This window comes from Sarcophilus harrisii, chromosome 1, assembly GCF_902635505.1.
Source record: "Sarcophilus harrisii chromosome 1, mSarHar1.11, whole genome shotgun sequence".
Classification (NCBI taxonomy): Eukaryota; Metazoa; Chordata; class Mammalia; order Dasyuromorphia; family Dasyuridae; genus Sarcophilus; species Sarcophilus harrisii.
In genome coordinates this window covers 427,923,169-427,939,885 of record NC_045426.1, presented here as the reverse complement: position 1 = coordinate 427,939,885, position 16,717 = coordinate 427,923,169, and the positions used below count along the sequence as shown (strand labels likewise).

At 31.5% G+C, this 16,717-nt stretch overlaps 1 protein-coding gene across 4 annotated transcripts in view; it reads left to right on the top strand.

The window, feature by feature from the left end:
• The window catches only part of PIGN (phosphatidylinositol glycan anchor biosynthesis class N), a 194,825-nt gene that overhangs the window by 58,048 nt on the left and 120,060 nt on the right, over positions 1–16,717 (top strand). For all 4 annotated transcript variants that reach the window (XR_004230913.1, XM_031946172.1, XM_031946173.1 and 1 more), the window contains 4 exons: positions 1,945–2,069; positions 7,446–7,576; positions 8,556–8,672; positions 12,495–12,535. Coding sequence is in view for 3 of the 4 variants with exons in the window: in XM_031946172.1 (XP_031802032.1) it covers positions 1,945–2,069; positions 7,446–7,576; positions 8,556–8,672; positions 12,495–12,535 (414 nt within the window). In the remaining variant the exon portion in view is untranslated. The remainder of the gene's footprint in view (positions 1–1,944; positions 2,070–7,445; positions 7,577–8,555; positions 8,673–12,494; positions 12,536–16,717) is intronic.

The following is a 16,717-nucleotide window of genomic DNA, read 5'->3' as shown; positions in this document are numbered from 1 at the left end:
TGCTCTTCAGAATGGTTGGATTAGTTCACAACTCCACTAACAATACATTAGTGTCCCGGTTTTCCAACATACCCTCCAACATTTATCATTTTCTTTTCCTGTGTTCTTAATCAATCTTAGAGGTGTGAAATGGTACCTCACAGCTCTGCATTTTTAAATAGCTGACCTCTCTTCTAGCTTTCAATTCCATGATTCATCCTTTAATCTGTATATACAGAAGATTTCCTAGATGATAAGAGAATGAAGGGGTAGTTAACTGTTTGCTTCTTATTAAATTTCATTTGAACCTCTCTTAGGGCATACAGATAGCACAATGGTTAGAGCAAAAGGCCTGGAGCCAGGAAGACCTGAGCTTAGGAATATCCTAGCCATATGACCTTGGGCAAGTCAACTTAACCAGTATGCCCCTGAAGAAGGAAATGGCAAACCATTCTATTATCATTTGTTTTAGTAAAATCCCAAATGGGGTCACAAAGAGTTAGACATGACTGAAATGACAGAACAACAATAAAAGTACAATCTCTTATTAATTGGTAGACATTGTTAACTACAATCAGTGAGGTGATGCAGTGAGAAGAGCACTGAGCCTGGTGTCAGGAAGAATTGAGCTCAAATCTGAACTCAAACACTAAGTCTGTGACCCTGGCAAGTTATTTAATCTCTCTTTATCCCAGTTTCTTCACTGTGAAATGAAGCTAATAATAGCTCCAACTTCCCAGGTTGTTGTGATATAATCATGAGATAATAATTGTAAGCATTTAGCTCAATGTCTGGCATATAGTAAACCCTATATGTTAGTTTTTACTGTTGTCATTGTTATTATCTGACATGGACTTCTGGATCTCATATTACTTTGTTCCTCAGACCTGTAGTTTATTAAGCCTTTAGTTTATCTTTGAATTACCATAGCCTCAGTGAAATAAAACTTTTCTCTTTTAACCCTGTTATTTCTCTATATTATCTAATATCTCTATATTATCTAAAAGGTAACTCATAACTCCTGATTGGAAAGAATTTCCTTTCTCCTTTTGTGGAATCCTTAATCTCTATATTATCTAATATTGCAACTTGCAATATTGCAGTTGCAAATACAACTACTGGGTCCTGTAACTCAGAGATAAAAATAAAAGCAAAATAACTTATTTATATAAAAATACTTATAAAACTTTTTAAAATGTATTTTTGGTAAAGAACTGAAATTCAGTGGAATGCCTATGAATTGGGGAATGGCTAAACAAGTTGTCATTATCACAATGATGGAATATTATTGAGCTATAAGGTATGACAAGCCAGATTGTTTCTGAACAACCTGGGAAGATTTATATGAATTCTTGCAAAAAGAAGTGAGCAGAACCAGAATATTGTACAATAAGAGCAATATTGTAAGGATGATCAGCTGTGAATGACTTAGCTACTCTGATCAAGAAAGTGATCCAAACAATTCTGAAGGCCCCATTATAAAAGATGTTCTTTACCTCCAGAATGAGAACTGATGAACTCTGAATGCTGAATGAATCATGCTTTTAAACCCTTTATTTTTATTGTTTTATTTTGTTTGTGTTTTCTTTTGTAACATGGCTAGTGGGAAAATATGTTTTACATGATTTCATTTTTATAATTGTTGCTTTCTCAAAGTGGAGAGGGGAGGTGCAGGAATGATGGAGAATTTAGAACTCAAAAAAATTTTTAAATAACATTAAATTTTTTTACATGTAAGTTAGAGAATATTTAATAAAATAAATAAACATTTAAAATATTTAAAATGGGAAGAAAGAATAGTTTGGAAAAGGATTATTGTGCTTTAAAACGATAAATGCTATGATTTAACTTTTCAGTTGATTAATCTTTTTATGAAAGATGTTCTAATTAAGTTATTCACTTAAAATTCAAATAAAAAAATAATGATTGAATTTTACATTTTTTAAACTTATTCACTCCATATAGGATTTTTTCCAGTCTGCTAAAAGTAACCAGTCTTTGTTCTCAAAACTGAATGAAGAGAAAATAGTGCTTTTCTTGCATTTGCTGGGAATAGACACAAATGGACATGCTCACCGACCATCATCAAGGTAATTTAAAAGCTATACTTAGTTTACTTGGACCATCTTGAAGGAAAGATATTGGTAACTTTTTTTTTTCATGTAAATGATATATTGGGCAGCAAAGTGGCATAGTGAATAGAGTGCTGTGCCTAGAGTAAGAAAGAATTAAGTCCAAATCCTACCTCAGACACTTACTAGCTTTGTGACTCTGGGAAAGTCATTTAATCTTGTTTGCCTCAATTTCCTCAACTGTAAAGTGAGGATAATTAAAGCAACTACCTCTCATGATTGTTGTGAAGCCAGTTGAGATAATTTTAAAATGTTTATCATAGTGTCCGGTCCACAGTAAATGCTGTATATTAACATTAGCTTTTATTATTATTAGACATTTGGAATTGTAATAAGCAAAAGTAACATATTATCAGAACTGAAGTCAGAAGACTGGTTGAAAACCAGGCAGTGATACTTGACCTTTAGGCTAAGTTAGTTTATCTTTCTGGACCTTTTTTTCCCACCTAGAAAACAGTAATAATAATAATAATAATACTAATTGCTTCACCAACTTCACAGGGTTGTGACAAATAAAATGTGAAAATATATACAGAAGCATTCTGTAAACTATAAAGCACTATACATTTAAGCTATATTACTCTCATCAGTGTTGAACAGACTTCTCATTTACACTGATAGACGGGATATCCAGAAAATGACTAGCTCAGGATTCTATCAGGAATGAGGGATTGGGAGTAATTTCTTAGTATTTTAGTTTACAATGCATGCATTTGTAACATCCAAAATATGTCCAGTATAACTTGACTATAACTCATTTTGCCCCCCCCCCCCAATTCATTGTATTCCCTCTACATCAATGGTCAGTTTATTTCCCCAATAACATTTAACTTCAATTACTATTTTTGAAAAGGGATATTTTCTGAGATATTACAAGAACTAAAGTACAGAAACCTGCCAAACTGGAAGCACATTCTTCTCTACCACCTTGGTCTCTGGGGAAAGTAGATTCAACCTTAAAGTGGTTATTACAAAACACTCCTCCCAGAAACCTGGGACACATTCTTCCACAGGTATGGAGAGAGTTCAGAAGAAGATAAACTCAAGTTTAGAATGTACAGTTTGCTGAAAAGGTAACTCATAACTCCTGATTGGAAAGAATTTCCTTTCTCCTTTTGTGGAATCCTTAAGAAATTCCTCTAAGGTATTGGGGTATTCCCTTATATACTTTTTGCTGCAAGTCTCTCATTGGAGTCCTGAAGTTGCCCTTCTTCAGTACCTTCAATCTCCCCTTAGTTCCCAATGCAAACATTGCTATCAGCCAGTGCAGAAGTCCATGAGAAGCCCAGTCTTTTCCCCTTTCAAAGTTCACAAGGTCATCCTCTGTTTGAGGAAGGGAAATGGGGGTAAATGCAGAAAGTGATCAGTGAGAGAAGGTGCTTCTTTGTTCTCCTCCAATCAATTCCCTGCCATGTTCTTTCTTGGCTGTGGACCTATTCTCTCTACTAGGCTGGCCAAACACTGGAATTGCTCCCGTTCCAAATTGGTTTGCCAAAGGTCACAAGACCTGACTGACTCTCTTCAGCCAGACTTATACATTGTTTGTGTGACATCATTTTATTTCAGCTACCCTCTGGTGGTTTTTGACTCCTCAACATTTAATTAAGAATTTATTGCATTGTTTAATGTTTTTGATTAAGTACCTTAATAAAGGTTTTTTTTTTTTTTCCCACAATAAAGGTATCAGGTATGGGAGAGATTGATTAAATAATTTAGTCCTTCCTGACCTTATGGGAGAGATTGATTAAATAATTCAGTCCTTCCTGACCTTTATGTGAACAGTGATAATAATATAACAAATAATTGCATTATAGAAGTTCATGCAATATCTTATACATAATATGTACTCCACAAATGTTTCTAAATCTCTTACTTTGAAAAAAAATGAAATTATGAAATATGTGTTATCATATAATCCATTTGTTTTAAATGCTCAAATGCTTGTAACTTTGTGTAATGTGATGTTCTGCTTCAGTGACTTTTTTTATTTATGACTATTCTATACTCCTAAAAAAGTCCTCTCCTTCCTTTTAACTCCCATCGCCATCCTCTTTTTCACTAAACTTTACCTTACATTGCTACCTATTCCATGAATTATTTCCTCAAAACCTCTTTAAACCTAATTGCAAGTGATCTCACATAATACTTTATACCTCTTTTGTATGAAAAAAAAAGATATTTTGGTCAAATTTTTTTCAATTATCAAAATTTTTTTTCTCCCTTTCCCTTCTCCTCAGAAAAAAAGAAAAACAAGATCTGTGTGAACAAATATCTGGAGAAATACTCATAGAGACCTCTTCCAAATACATGAGTACATAAATATTTGACTGGTGTTATAGATCATATGGTCAATTTCAATATAATTCAATAAAAATTTATAATTTAAATTTTCTATAGATATAATCAATGCAGTTCAAATAAAATGGAAAATAGGTAAATGTGGGAAACAATCTTTATAGTAAGTTTCTTTAATAAATATCTCTTATCCAAGATATATAAGGAACTGATTTAAATTTATAAGAACAAGAGCCATTCCCCAATAGATTGATAGCAAAAAGATGTGAATAGTCAGATTTCAAAGGAAGAAATCCAAGTTATCAATCATGATTTAAATTTTAAATTGCAATTTAATTGCAAATTAAAGCAATACTGAGGTTTAATTAAATTGGCCATGATAATAAAAGAGAAACTGGGAAATATACTAATTCACTGTTGGTAGAACTATGAATTGGTATAACCTTTCTGTAAAAATATTTTCGAACTTTGCCCTAAAAGTCACTAACCTTTGCATATCCATTGGATCCAGCACTGTCCCCAAAGAGAACAAAGAAAGAATATTTAAAATGATCTATAACAGCTCTTTTTAAAGTAACAAATAGCTGGGAACTAAAGCAATGTCTTCTGTTGATGAATGGCCAAAATATAGTATGTGAATGTAATCGAATATTTATTGAACCATTAGAAATGATAAAGTGGACAGTTTTAGTGGAACCTTAGAAGACCTGTATAAGCTGATGCAGGGGGTGGATTGAGCGGAACCAACAGGGAAATTTTTACAATAATACCATTAGGGGAAAAAATATATATTTCAATGCAGTGACCCACTACAATTCTATGAGAATTATGATAAAGTATGATAAAACATGCTACCCATTATCTTCACAGAGAAAGTAATGAATCTAAGACATACATTTTTGAACATAGCCAATGTGGCAGTTTGTTTTAGTTCACGTTGTGTTTGCTATAAAGGACTTTATTTAGTTTTTTTGTTTTTTTTTTTTTTCAGTAAGAAAGAAGGGAGGAACATGAAAGGAACATGGGGATAGGGTAGCCAAAAAAAGAAAAAAAGTCATTGAGATATCTTTTTTCCTCCCTAATGCTGAGTAGAGAACAAATAAGCAGAGCATCTTTAAAAGCTACAGATTGAACCTATTATATGCTTAAAAAGAAAGACAGCTACACATAGGGAAGATCTTCAGTTTACTATAAAGTTTCTTTTCTATTTCTCTATATAAATATATGTATATGTGCATGTAAAATATGTATGCAAATTTATAAATGGAAAGTCTTATTTTGCTTGTTTTTTAATTAAATTAAAAATAGAAAAAAAAGCAAACTTAACCCGGTATCCACAAACTTTTAAAAAATATATTTTGATAATTGTATTCCAATAAAATTTATTTCCTTTGTAATCCTATGTATTTTATTTTATGCATTTAAAAACATTATTTTGACAGTAGGTCCATAAACTTCACCTAATTGCCAAGAAGTCTGTGACACATACACATACACAGAAAAGTTAAATTTGGAGAAAAAACACTTTTAGCTAGAAGATCAGAGGAGGCATGTCAAAGAAAATGTCATCTAATCTGAACCTTAAAGAAAAGATTACAAAAGCACATGAGATGAATCATTACAAACCTGGAGTATGAGTTGTATTAATTCAAAGAGAATGGGATAGGACTTGTGGAATAGATAGTAGTACAATTTGGCCAGAGTTCATGAGAAAAAGCGATGTCAAACAAACTTGGAAAAAATAGTTTGGAGTTAGATTGCAGAACTGTAGGCTTTATTTGTCTTATCAGCAATTTGTCTTATAGCCAAGTATGTACTTAGGAATTCTGGAAAAAGGAGAATGACCAGTTAACCAAAGAAACAAAGGTGAGAGAGACAGATGAAGTGAATTTTTAAAGAAGAGTTACTAAGTGATAGTGGCAGAAGAAAGGTCTAGAAATTCCAGTCAGGTGAAAAGACTCTTGTCAGCCACTCTTGGTCCTATAAGTTGGGCAAGTCAATGGGAGAAGAGAATGAGAAGCAAGGACTAACAGCTTTGGAGTGAGGAGCAGCAAAGTAACAAATGATGATATGTCTCCAGCAGAAAGTTTGATGATAGTTGGTGTCAGAGGATGTCATCAGATATAGGATGAAGGGGAATTATCAGTGTAGTAGAATTCCAGAGTTCAGAGGGTGAGGGAAGTCAATCCTGGAATCAAAGCAAGAAGATGAAGACTTAAACATAATTGAGTCTTATCCCTGTCTGTGCTCCTTCCAATGGCAGATTGAAGTTCCATTCTCCCTCCCCTTCTCTTTCTATATGATCCTTTTCTATATCCTATTCTTACATTCTTCATAGATGACTTATTCAGTGTTCTAAGCCATTCTGATTTTTTCAGTATCTCATTCATACTACTATAGTGACTGAATTGCCTTTTATCTTTAGATTTGAAACAGAAAATATTTTATAAATTTATCCTTTATTTTACATATTTTATTTATTTATCTACTTCTACCATGACTTTAAAATAATATCAATGATGAAATAAATTCATTTTCTTTTAATTTTATCCATGACAGATTTTGCTAGTCTAGAACATATCCTGTTTATGTGTATGGACATATTAATTAAATCACAAAAACTTAATTTTAATAGGATGAATGTCTTCTTGCATGATTTTGGTTATTTGGTGGCATAGCAAAAGCATTACAATTTGTGATGAAGAATACCAATCATGAATATTCAGTTTTTAGATAGCTACAATTAAAAGGCTCCACTGTTGAAAATAAAGCTAGTTCAGAAAGAGGTTTGTATTGATTAGGAAGCTTCATTAGCTTATATCCAAATCTCCTTTGTAGTTCTTCTGTTCTTCAAGAGACAAAAAAAAATTCCAACTGTTTCAGGGATCAAATTAGAGCTCTACTTAAAAAAAGTATACAGGTATGAGAATTTCAAGAAATACTATTTACTTATAAGTATGACAACTTCACACCAAACTAAACAAATTTTGGATTTTATTAATATAACTTTTAATTGTATTCTTTTATATTATTTCACAGGGAATACAAGGATAATATAAGAAAAGTTGATGATGGAGTTAAAGAGATAGTGTCCCTTCTGGAGGATTTTTATGAAAATGATGGGAAAACAGCCTTTGTCATTACCTCTGATCATGGAATGACAGATTGGGGTTAGTCATTTTAAATTCTAAATGTTTCCAATAAATAGAGGAGTTGAGGAATATTTTCTGTAGTTTATAAAGGTCTGGTTATTTAGACCATGATGATATTTCAGAATTCACTTTAATCTCCAAGTATTTGTGTTGTGGTTTCTGCAAGTTAAATGACATTGTAAGAGAAAGAGGGAGGGGCTTATATCTTTCCTGTGTGACTTGTCTCTTGCTTGGCAGACATAATGTGGAAATCAAATAACTTTTTTTTGTGAAGTAATAAAAAATTTTGGGAAATCAGAGAATGTATCATTATTATTTTGGTTAGACACTTCTTTGCATATTAAAGGTGACCTCTGGTCTGACTCCAACCTATTGCTTTGGAAATTCAGCTAAGTTCATCAATTTACAAACATTTATAAAGTTATTTCTGTAACCAAAGGTTATACTCCTTCAGGATTGTGGGGGATTAGAAAGAAGGAATTACGATATAGTAGTTTCATACATATCCCCCCAAATTTTGGGCTGGGAAATATACTTTTCCATTAGCATTAGAGCCAAGTTTGACACTGCTGCCACTGCCTTATCTCATTATCAGATGTTAGAAAAAAAAATATTCACAAGAGGATAAAGAAGGCTGTGAAAAAATAGGAGAAGAAATCCAGTATAGATATAGGGAATATAACACCTTTCTCTAAAGGATTGGTATCAATAAAATTCTATTTCTGCAAACTAATTCAATAAAATTTTGATGCTAGATCACAAGAATCACCTGTGACAAGAAGATGAATGAACAAATGAAAAAGGACTTGCTATATGGCAGTCACTATGCTAGAATGATATTTCTTTTGGGAGGATAGAGGGAGAAATAATTTTAGTGTAAGAATGTAGATGAAAATTTTAGACAAATTGGTTGATATTTTTATGAAAAGAAAGTGAGCTTTTCTCAAAAATTGTTATCCCTGTAGGGTATTAACATTTTGCCTTTTAATCTTTCTAGGATCCCATGGTGCTGGTCATGCCTCAGAGACTTTAACACCTTTGGTCTCTTGGGGAGCTGGAATCCGTTATCCCCAGCAGGTGTCAACCCAGCTCTTTGATGATGAATTTTTGAAAGGTATGAAAATACATCCTTAATAAATTTTAAAATAGCATGATTTTAAAATGAAAGTACAAATTTTAGGCTTAATGGATTATACCTTCAAGTTGTATCCCCATTTTTAATTTAAATGTTCAAAAACTGTTTCCATTAATTACTTTTATATTGTTTCTATTCTTGGATTCATTTATGTAGTATGTCATGTGAAATTCTGAGACAAAGTTCCAGATATTAAAAATATGTTGTTAATTAAGCTGGCCATTATCAATAAATTTGTGATCTATAGACTCTTTCAATAACCAAAGATGAAAAGGGAATCTCTGATCTACCTTAAATGCCCATATCTTTCTGACAGCACATTATTAGGACCTTCTTTGATAAGAAAAAGACTACCCTAATTGATGGACACTTAATAAGGAGGTGAACTAAGAGTCCTCAGCCCCTCTCTCTTATTCAAGGTGAGGAGGTCAGTTGAGAAATGAGGTTTGAGCATGAGATTTGTAGGCAGGCCAGTAGGCCTGGCAAGTAAAATCTATCCAGATCAAGATCTCTCTGGCTTTACTTTTTCTTCATGAGCCAGCCTGCCCAAAACTTTAATGAATGGACCATAGCCATAGGAATGGTTCTTGGTAACTGGTTAGCAAGAATCAACTGTTTAGCTCTTGTTTATGAGATAAACAGAGAGATGCAGAGGAAATTCTAAGAGGGGCTAGTTTGTGACTACATTCCTCAGCCAGTTTCTGGGAATGTTTTTTCTAAGTGAGTTAGCTCACTTGAGAAGTGGAGATTTTAAACAGAAAAAGCAATATTACAAATTAAAATTAATAACCAAATGATACAACATTAAAGTTAATTTTCCTAGTAATGAGCATTGTTTAAACCCAAACAATTTTGCATTGAATAGTGACAAAATATATTATATATATTTTATAATATATATATTATATATTTGGAAATTCCCATATACTTGGAAATAATATATATAATATAATATATTTTATAATAATATATAACATATATATTATTATAAAATATAGTATAGCAACGTTTAATCTTAGGAAGTTGCCTGAGGTACTGAGATACAAATTGAGTTATCTAGGATCATACAACTGGTATATATCAAATGTGAGATTTGAACCCAGATTTTCTTGACTTTGTGACCATCTCTTTTAATGTCATAGGGTATTTAACTGTTAGTGCACATTTTCTTTAATTTTTAACCACTAAACTTTTAAAGACTCATTATTGAAAGTTTTAATTATGTTTTTCTTCATAAGTAAAATAGGATTTTATATTGTAGAAATGAGAATAAATATTCTTTATTCATCAGATCACTTAAATATGCATTTTTGTTATAAAACTAGAAATATTTAAATGAACCTGCCAAAATTTGAGTATTCTTCACATTATCAAAAAGAGTTCAATTTTTTGGGTAGTTTTCATCATCTGTACTCAGTATTTTTGAGATAGTGGAAAAAAAGGTTATTTTTCATGAAGATATTATTAAATTTAAAAGAAATTTCTGAGTATAAGTGATATTGTATCTCATTTCCTATTACATTCTAACAACCTAATTCTTAAACTTAGAAATACTTCTTTTATTATAGTTACCTCTTTGGATGACTTTTATTATGAATATCTAAGTTTGGATATGTGAAAGCTGAAGAATGAAGTTTTCTGTAATAATAATGTAAAATACTACTTGAAAATTATTTGGAGAGATAATTGGTTATGTATATAATATATTATTTGCAGACAACTCTAAGCAAGAAATAAAACTACTGTAGAATCAGGCATATGGCATGTAGTATGTAATGATGAACTTGACTTGAAAGTCAAGGTTAGCATTGTACTCTTTCCATATATTCAATAATTCAGCAGTTCTTAAGATTTTTTTTTGGGGGGGGGGGTGGTAAGCAGTTGCTATTACTGCTTCCCCATGACCCTTTTATGGGTATACTTTCCTCTTTTCTATTCTTGCCTTTTTATTTAGTTTACACATTAAAATATTTATCTGAAAATAGTATACATTATAAAAACTCAATGAGCAATCACCACCACATCCATGAAAATCTCTGAGAAAAAATATGGAAAAACAGCTGCTAGTAGGAGATCAGTTTCATTTCTGGCCTTATAAAATAGTAAATGTATACATAAATAGATTCCTATATCTGTATTTCACATACCTCTCTTTGTTTTATTCATTCATTATGCAAACATTTATGAAGCACTTTTCTGGTACTGAACACACAATTCCTGCAATCAAACAACTTGCATTCTTCTAAAGGGGATATAACAAGAACCCAGAGGAATAAAATACAAAATAAAGTGATGAATTCAAAGATGTTTACAAGTTTTGCACTTACTGTTTTGAAAACAACTAGTAGCCTAGTTTAACTGCAGAATAAAACATGAAAAAAAAGTAAAATGAAATGACACCAAAAATGTAGCTTGTACATGTAATGTCTAGTAAATGTAAAGTCTAGAGGACTTTAAATGTCAAATTTCATATTATTTTATCCTCTAGGCAACTGGGATCCTCCCTTTTTTTTATTTTTTTGAAGTAAATAAGAAGGTAACATCGGATGCATGATGAAGATTACTATGATTGATTTTGATAGATATATTTTGGGGGCAGAGAGAGACAGAGACAAAAAGATAAAAGGGGGGGGGCAAGGGAAGAGAGAGGAAGTGAGGAAGGAGGATGGGAGAATGCAAACAGGAAGACCACTTAAAATATTATGATGTTTCAGGGGAGGGATAATAAGAACCTGAACCAAGATGATGATGATAGAATTGTGAATACAAAGGTATGGTTGAGATATTTTAAAAATAGAATTACTAGCAATTTATTCAATGTTTGAAGTGAGGGGATGGATATAGGACAATGTTTGGAAGATTGTAGAATACAGGAAAATTTTAAGGACAGGAAGAATCTGAACCTGTTTGGAAGGAATGAGTAGGGAAAGAAAACAAAAGAAATTAAAAGATGAGATGAGGTGAATGAAGCGTCCTTCTGAAGGAGATTGGAGGGAAGATCCAGGGAGCTGTGAGGTGGAGATAGCCTGGACCAACTCATTTTTTGAGATAAAAGCAGAGAGGTAAAGAAAGTTTTGAAATGTGGAGAAAGGTTGATTAAAAAAAAGATCATGATCAGTCTTTCAGTCTATAGTAGGAGGCTAAGTCATTTGCCAAGAGATAGAGGAATGGTGTGCAAAGAAATGTGGAATTGCCTCTGTAAAGTTTCTTTTGATTAAATAAAATGCTTATTTACCTAGTAGCAATGAGCATCCAGTTGAGGTTAGATGGTAGGAATTTGTATTCAATCAGCAGTTTCATTCTCTCTCCCTTTTGAGATTTGGAGTAGAGAAAACAGATGGGCACAGTGCTGAATATTGGTAGAAGAAGGACAAGGTGAGGTGGTGGAAAGGGAATTCAGTTTGCATTCACCAACAGAAAAATGAGCCCTATGTTTTCCAGTAAATTTTTCTATTTGTTTCTTTAGTCATTTTCCAATCTTGTTGATTCCATCTAACCCAATTAGAGGTATTCTTTGAAAAAGATATTGAAGTTTTTTGTCATTTCCTTTTCCAGCTTATTGTATAGATGAGAAAATTGAGAAAAACAGTTAAGTAACTTACCCAGTGTTACACAACAAGTAGGTGTGTTTGAGCCCAGCTTAGAACTCAGAAAGAAGAATCTTTCTTTGTTCCAGGCCCAGCACTGTAATCACTATGCCACCTAGTTGTTCCTTTCTATTAAATACTGATAACTCATTGGAAATCAAATATATTATTCTTTTAATATGTTCCTGTTTTTTTATTCTGTTGTGTCTTTCAGAATGGCAGCTGGAGAACTGGACGAGGCGAGATGTAAATCAGGTATCAAATGTATATCAAGTAATCATTAATTTCTTCCTTTTCAACTTTTTATAGAATATAAATGTAGATGAATTCTAAGAAGTTGAGTGATAAAAAATGGCTCTTCTTTTTTTGTCTTAAACGGTGAGTGAAATTGCCATAGAAGTTAATGAAATATTTAATGCAGATGTGACGGGTCTATATTTTTTGTCAAAATAGATTTCTTTCTCTATAATAAAACTTTTTCCTATATACTTAATAGCAAAATCTCACCTTGAATCACACTTGAATAATAGGGAAAATATTATGTAAATCCAAATATTACATACTAATATACTTACATATGATATACATATCTACAGTATACTTACATATAAATATTACATAATAATATCCAAATATACTTATATTTATTATATGTATTGTCTTGCTGTGGCTGAACAGCTCACTTAAATGATCTGTTATAGTTTTTAATCCTACATGAACAATTTAGATTTGCTTTATTCTTTGGCTGTTGATTGCTCCTTTAAATCCTCTTGCTTTATGAATGTAATTGGTCAGATGGGAAACTAAGTAAGTTACTGTTTTTGATTCAATATTTTCTTCAGAAAAAGAAAAACAATCATGTTGGAACTGATAGGTTTCTTGTTACTATTGTTATTACCATCATGGCCATACTTTGAAATGAAGCTGGAGATACTTTATTTTATTTATTTATATTTTTTAGGTTTTAAAATTTTATTTCAAAAGTATTTTACTTTTTCAAATATATGTACAGGTAGCTTTCAACATTTACTTTTATGTTCCCAATTTTTTCTCCATCTTTCTCTTACCCCCTCCTCAAGACAGCAAGTAATCTGATATAGCTAAAATGTATGTCATTCTTATAAATGTATTTTCATATTTGCTGTGTTGTATGAGAAAGAAGACAAACAAACAAAAAGGTGAAAATACTGTGCTTCAATCCCCATTCAGAGATTGGAGATAATTTATGACTACATTTTGTTTTACTTTTTGGCCAACCAAGATTACACTTAATAAGTTATGTGTTGTACCATCAAAACCTCTCCTTGACTTTTCTGATTATATGCACTAAGGATGGCTGTCATTTTAATCTTTAAAAAAATTAGCTTTGTCTATTGGATTTTTTTATTCCTCTTTTGAACAAAAATGATAATCTGTCACATTTATATCTGCCTTTGCAGTTGACAAAGTATTTTACTAAGAACAACCGTTTTAGACACTTGTATCTCTATATAATTATCTTTAACAATATTTTATTAACACAATTAACAATATTTTGTTAACACAAATATTATTTTCCCCACTTTAAGGATGAAAAAACTAAGAAAGATAGTTTTATATCTTCTTCAGGTCTGTACAGTGTTAGTCACTAAATTTCTGCATATATTTTGAAAATGAAGATAGATGTTGTCTTTTTATAGCTGATAAAATTAGGTGTAGGACTGATATTTGATAACATGTCATATTTGTGGAAAGTGGGAGGAATTTCAGTATTAACTTCACTTGCTTGCCAGAGGAGAAAGTGATCTGATAGATTAATTAGTTTTTTCATGTTGCCTTTTGAGAGCACACTTTTGCTTTGTATTTTGACTTTGGAATTTGGGGACTTAGTATAGTACAGAAAACAGTCCAGTCAGATCTTAAATTAGATCTTAGATTCCTTTTCCTCAAAGATTTTTCTAATTAAAAATATGGATCATACTTTATATATGCCTCAAAAGAATTGCTCTGAGCAGTAAAAATATTGTTATATTTATAAACTCTGATACTTGTTATTAAGTTATAATTATTTGTTTTTCTTTTACTTTTTATATTTATTTTCAGAAAAGGGTTTAATAGCTACATGACATTTATTATATTATTTCTTTTCATGCAGGTCATTGTTTGTAATTTGCTATCATCCACTCATGCCCACCATCATTTCTCTCTTCATTCTATTTCATTTTTCCATAATTGTAATTCTTTGGAAATTTTATTGTTCATGACTCACAATCAGATACCATAACTATAAGAATGAATATTTTGAACCTTTGGAAAATCTACAATCATTCATATATATATATATATATATATATATATATATGTATCCCAACAAATGGAGCAAAGTATAACACATCAACATATTTTAATTTCATATAACGCTTGTCAGATTCCCAGGATGAGCATAAAGGGTCACAAATGGAAAAAGTTTAAGAAGCTCTGCTCCAGAGTATTCTTGGTATAGTCAGCACAGTAGTACCTATAAAAGAAACCTATAAAGGGACATATACAATTCCTTTTCTATTTTAACATAGAAAATCTTAGAATTGGAGGTTACTGCTGAGGCCATTTTTATCCCATCAAATACCTGACAGAGAAAGCTGTCATCAAGCACTACCAAGTACTCATCCAACCTTCTGAGGAAGCCCACTGTGTTTTGGGAAAGTTTTGATTTTTAGGAAGTTTTTCCTTACACTGTGCCTAAATCTACTTCTCTGTAGTTTCCATCCTTTCTTCCTAGTTTTGCCCTTTGTGGTGAAATGAAACATCTATTCCTGGTTCACACAACAGCTCAGCCTTCAAATATTGAAGAGAGATGTTAAGTTTCTGCAAGTTTTTATTAAGTACCTGCTATGTGTTAGGTACTTTGATTAATACTGGAGATACAAAAAAATGTAAAAATATTACTTGCTTTCCAAGACCTTATAATCTAATAAAAAAAACAACATAAACAGCTATATACAAAAAGATCTGTATAGGATAAATTGAGATAATTTCATAGGGAAAGCACTAACATAACATTTCCCTTTTTTATAAGATTTTGACTGATATTTATATTCAGATGATCATTGAATAAAATTATCCTGTGGATTTTATCAAGGAATCTTGAACATTCTCCTAATGTTTATGAAAGATATCATTTGGAGGTCATATTTTCACATATGTGAAGACCATTTGGAGGAGAGCCTTCACCACTGTACTGTCTTCTATTTGAATTATGCTTTTTTATAATCAGCAAAAAATAAGTACTAGTGGGTTTTTTGTTCTCCCTTGCCTTTTAGTCAATCATGTGTATGATTTACACTACTAAATCTTCCACTGACATTCTTCATAACATTTGCAAATGAACTCATACTCAATTAGTGTTGACCAAAGTTTCCATGTATTTCCACTTGGCAAAAAAATCAAGTGTTTGCTGGCTAAAGTAATTTCTAGGCTTTTGGTCTTTCCATTATTTTTCATCAATTAAACTTGGATAGGAAATAATAAATATCTGCTGATTTCTTTTTTCTACTTCTTCATCATCACTATTTTTATTTTATCATAGTTATTTTAATGAAAAACATTATCTTATTTGTTTTTTGTTTGTAGTTGATTTTGACTTTTTCTATAGCTTCTTTGTGTTATGTATATACCAAAACAGCCAATCTTTAAATGGATCTTACTTTATTTCCTGTATGTTGAGATATATTCTTTTTAATGATGCTATTTAGTGTTTATAGATCCAAATCCTTCTCACTGTTTTCTTAAAGAAAGTGTTTGTAACATAATAGTCAAAAGATTCTAAGTAATCTGTAAACCTTGGTCCTCTTTCATTTCTTAATTCTCAACCTAAGCTGAATCTTTCATAAAAATAAAGCTTTTGACATAGAGAATAAAAGAGTGATTATTCTAGGTATTGGGTATAGTCTGTGCAAAGGAACAGAATGGTGAGGTAGAATGACCTGTTGGGAAAAACCTAGTAGTTTAGTTTGTTTAGGATTAAAGTATTTTTATGAGTGTAAAATGAAATATAAGGCTCTTAAATTTATATTAGATATAATGTTGAAATCAGTATAGAGGAATTCAAAAGCCTGATTGAGGAGTTTATTATTTTTTTTTAATCCTAGAGGCAATAGAGTTACTAAAGAGTTCTGAAGTAAGAACTGATATATCATTCATGTGCCTTAGGAAAATTATTTTGCCAGCTATATCAAGTATAATTTAGAAGAAAAAATAAAGATGGAAGCAGGAAAATTGGCTATTAGAATAGTACAGACAAGGGTTGATGTGATTCTGAGGGAATGAATGTTTGAGTGAAGAGAAAGTTGCTTGAGGCAGTGGAGGTATAACACAAGAGTTGGCAGGTTTTTGTTTTTTTTTATCTATAAAACATTTATTAAATACAAAACTATGGACATTCCTAAGATATAATGGAGT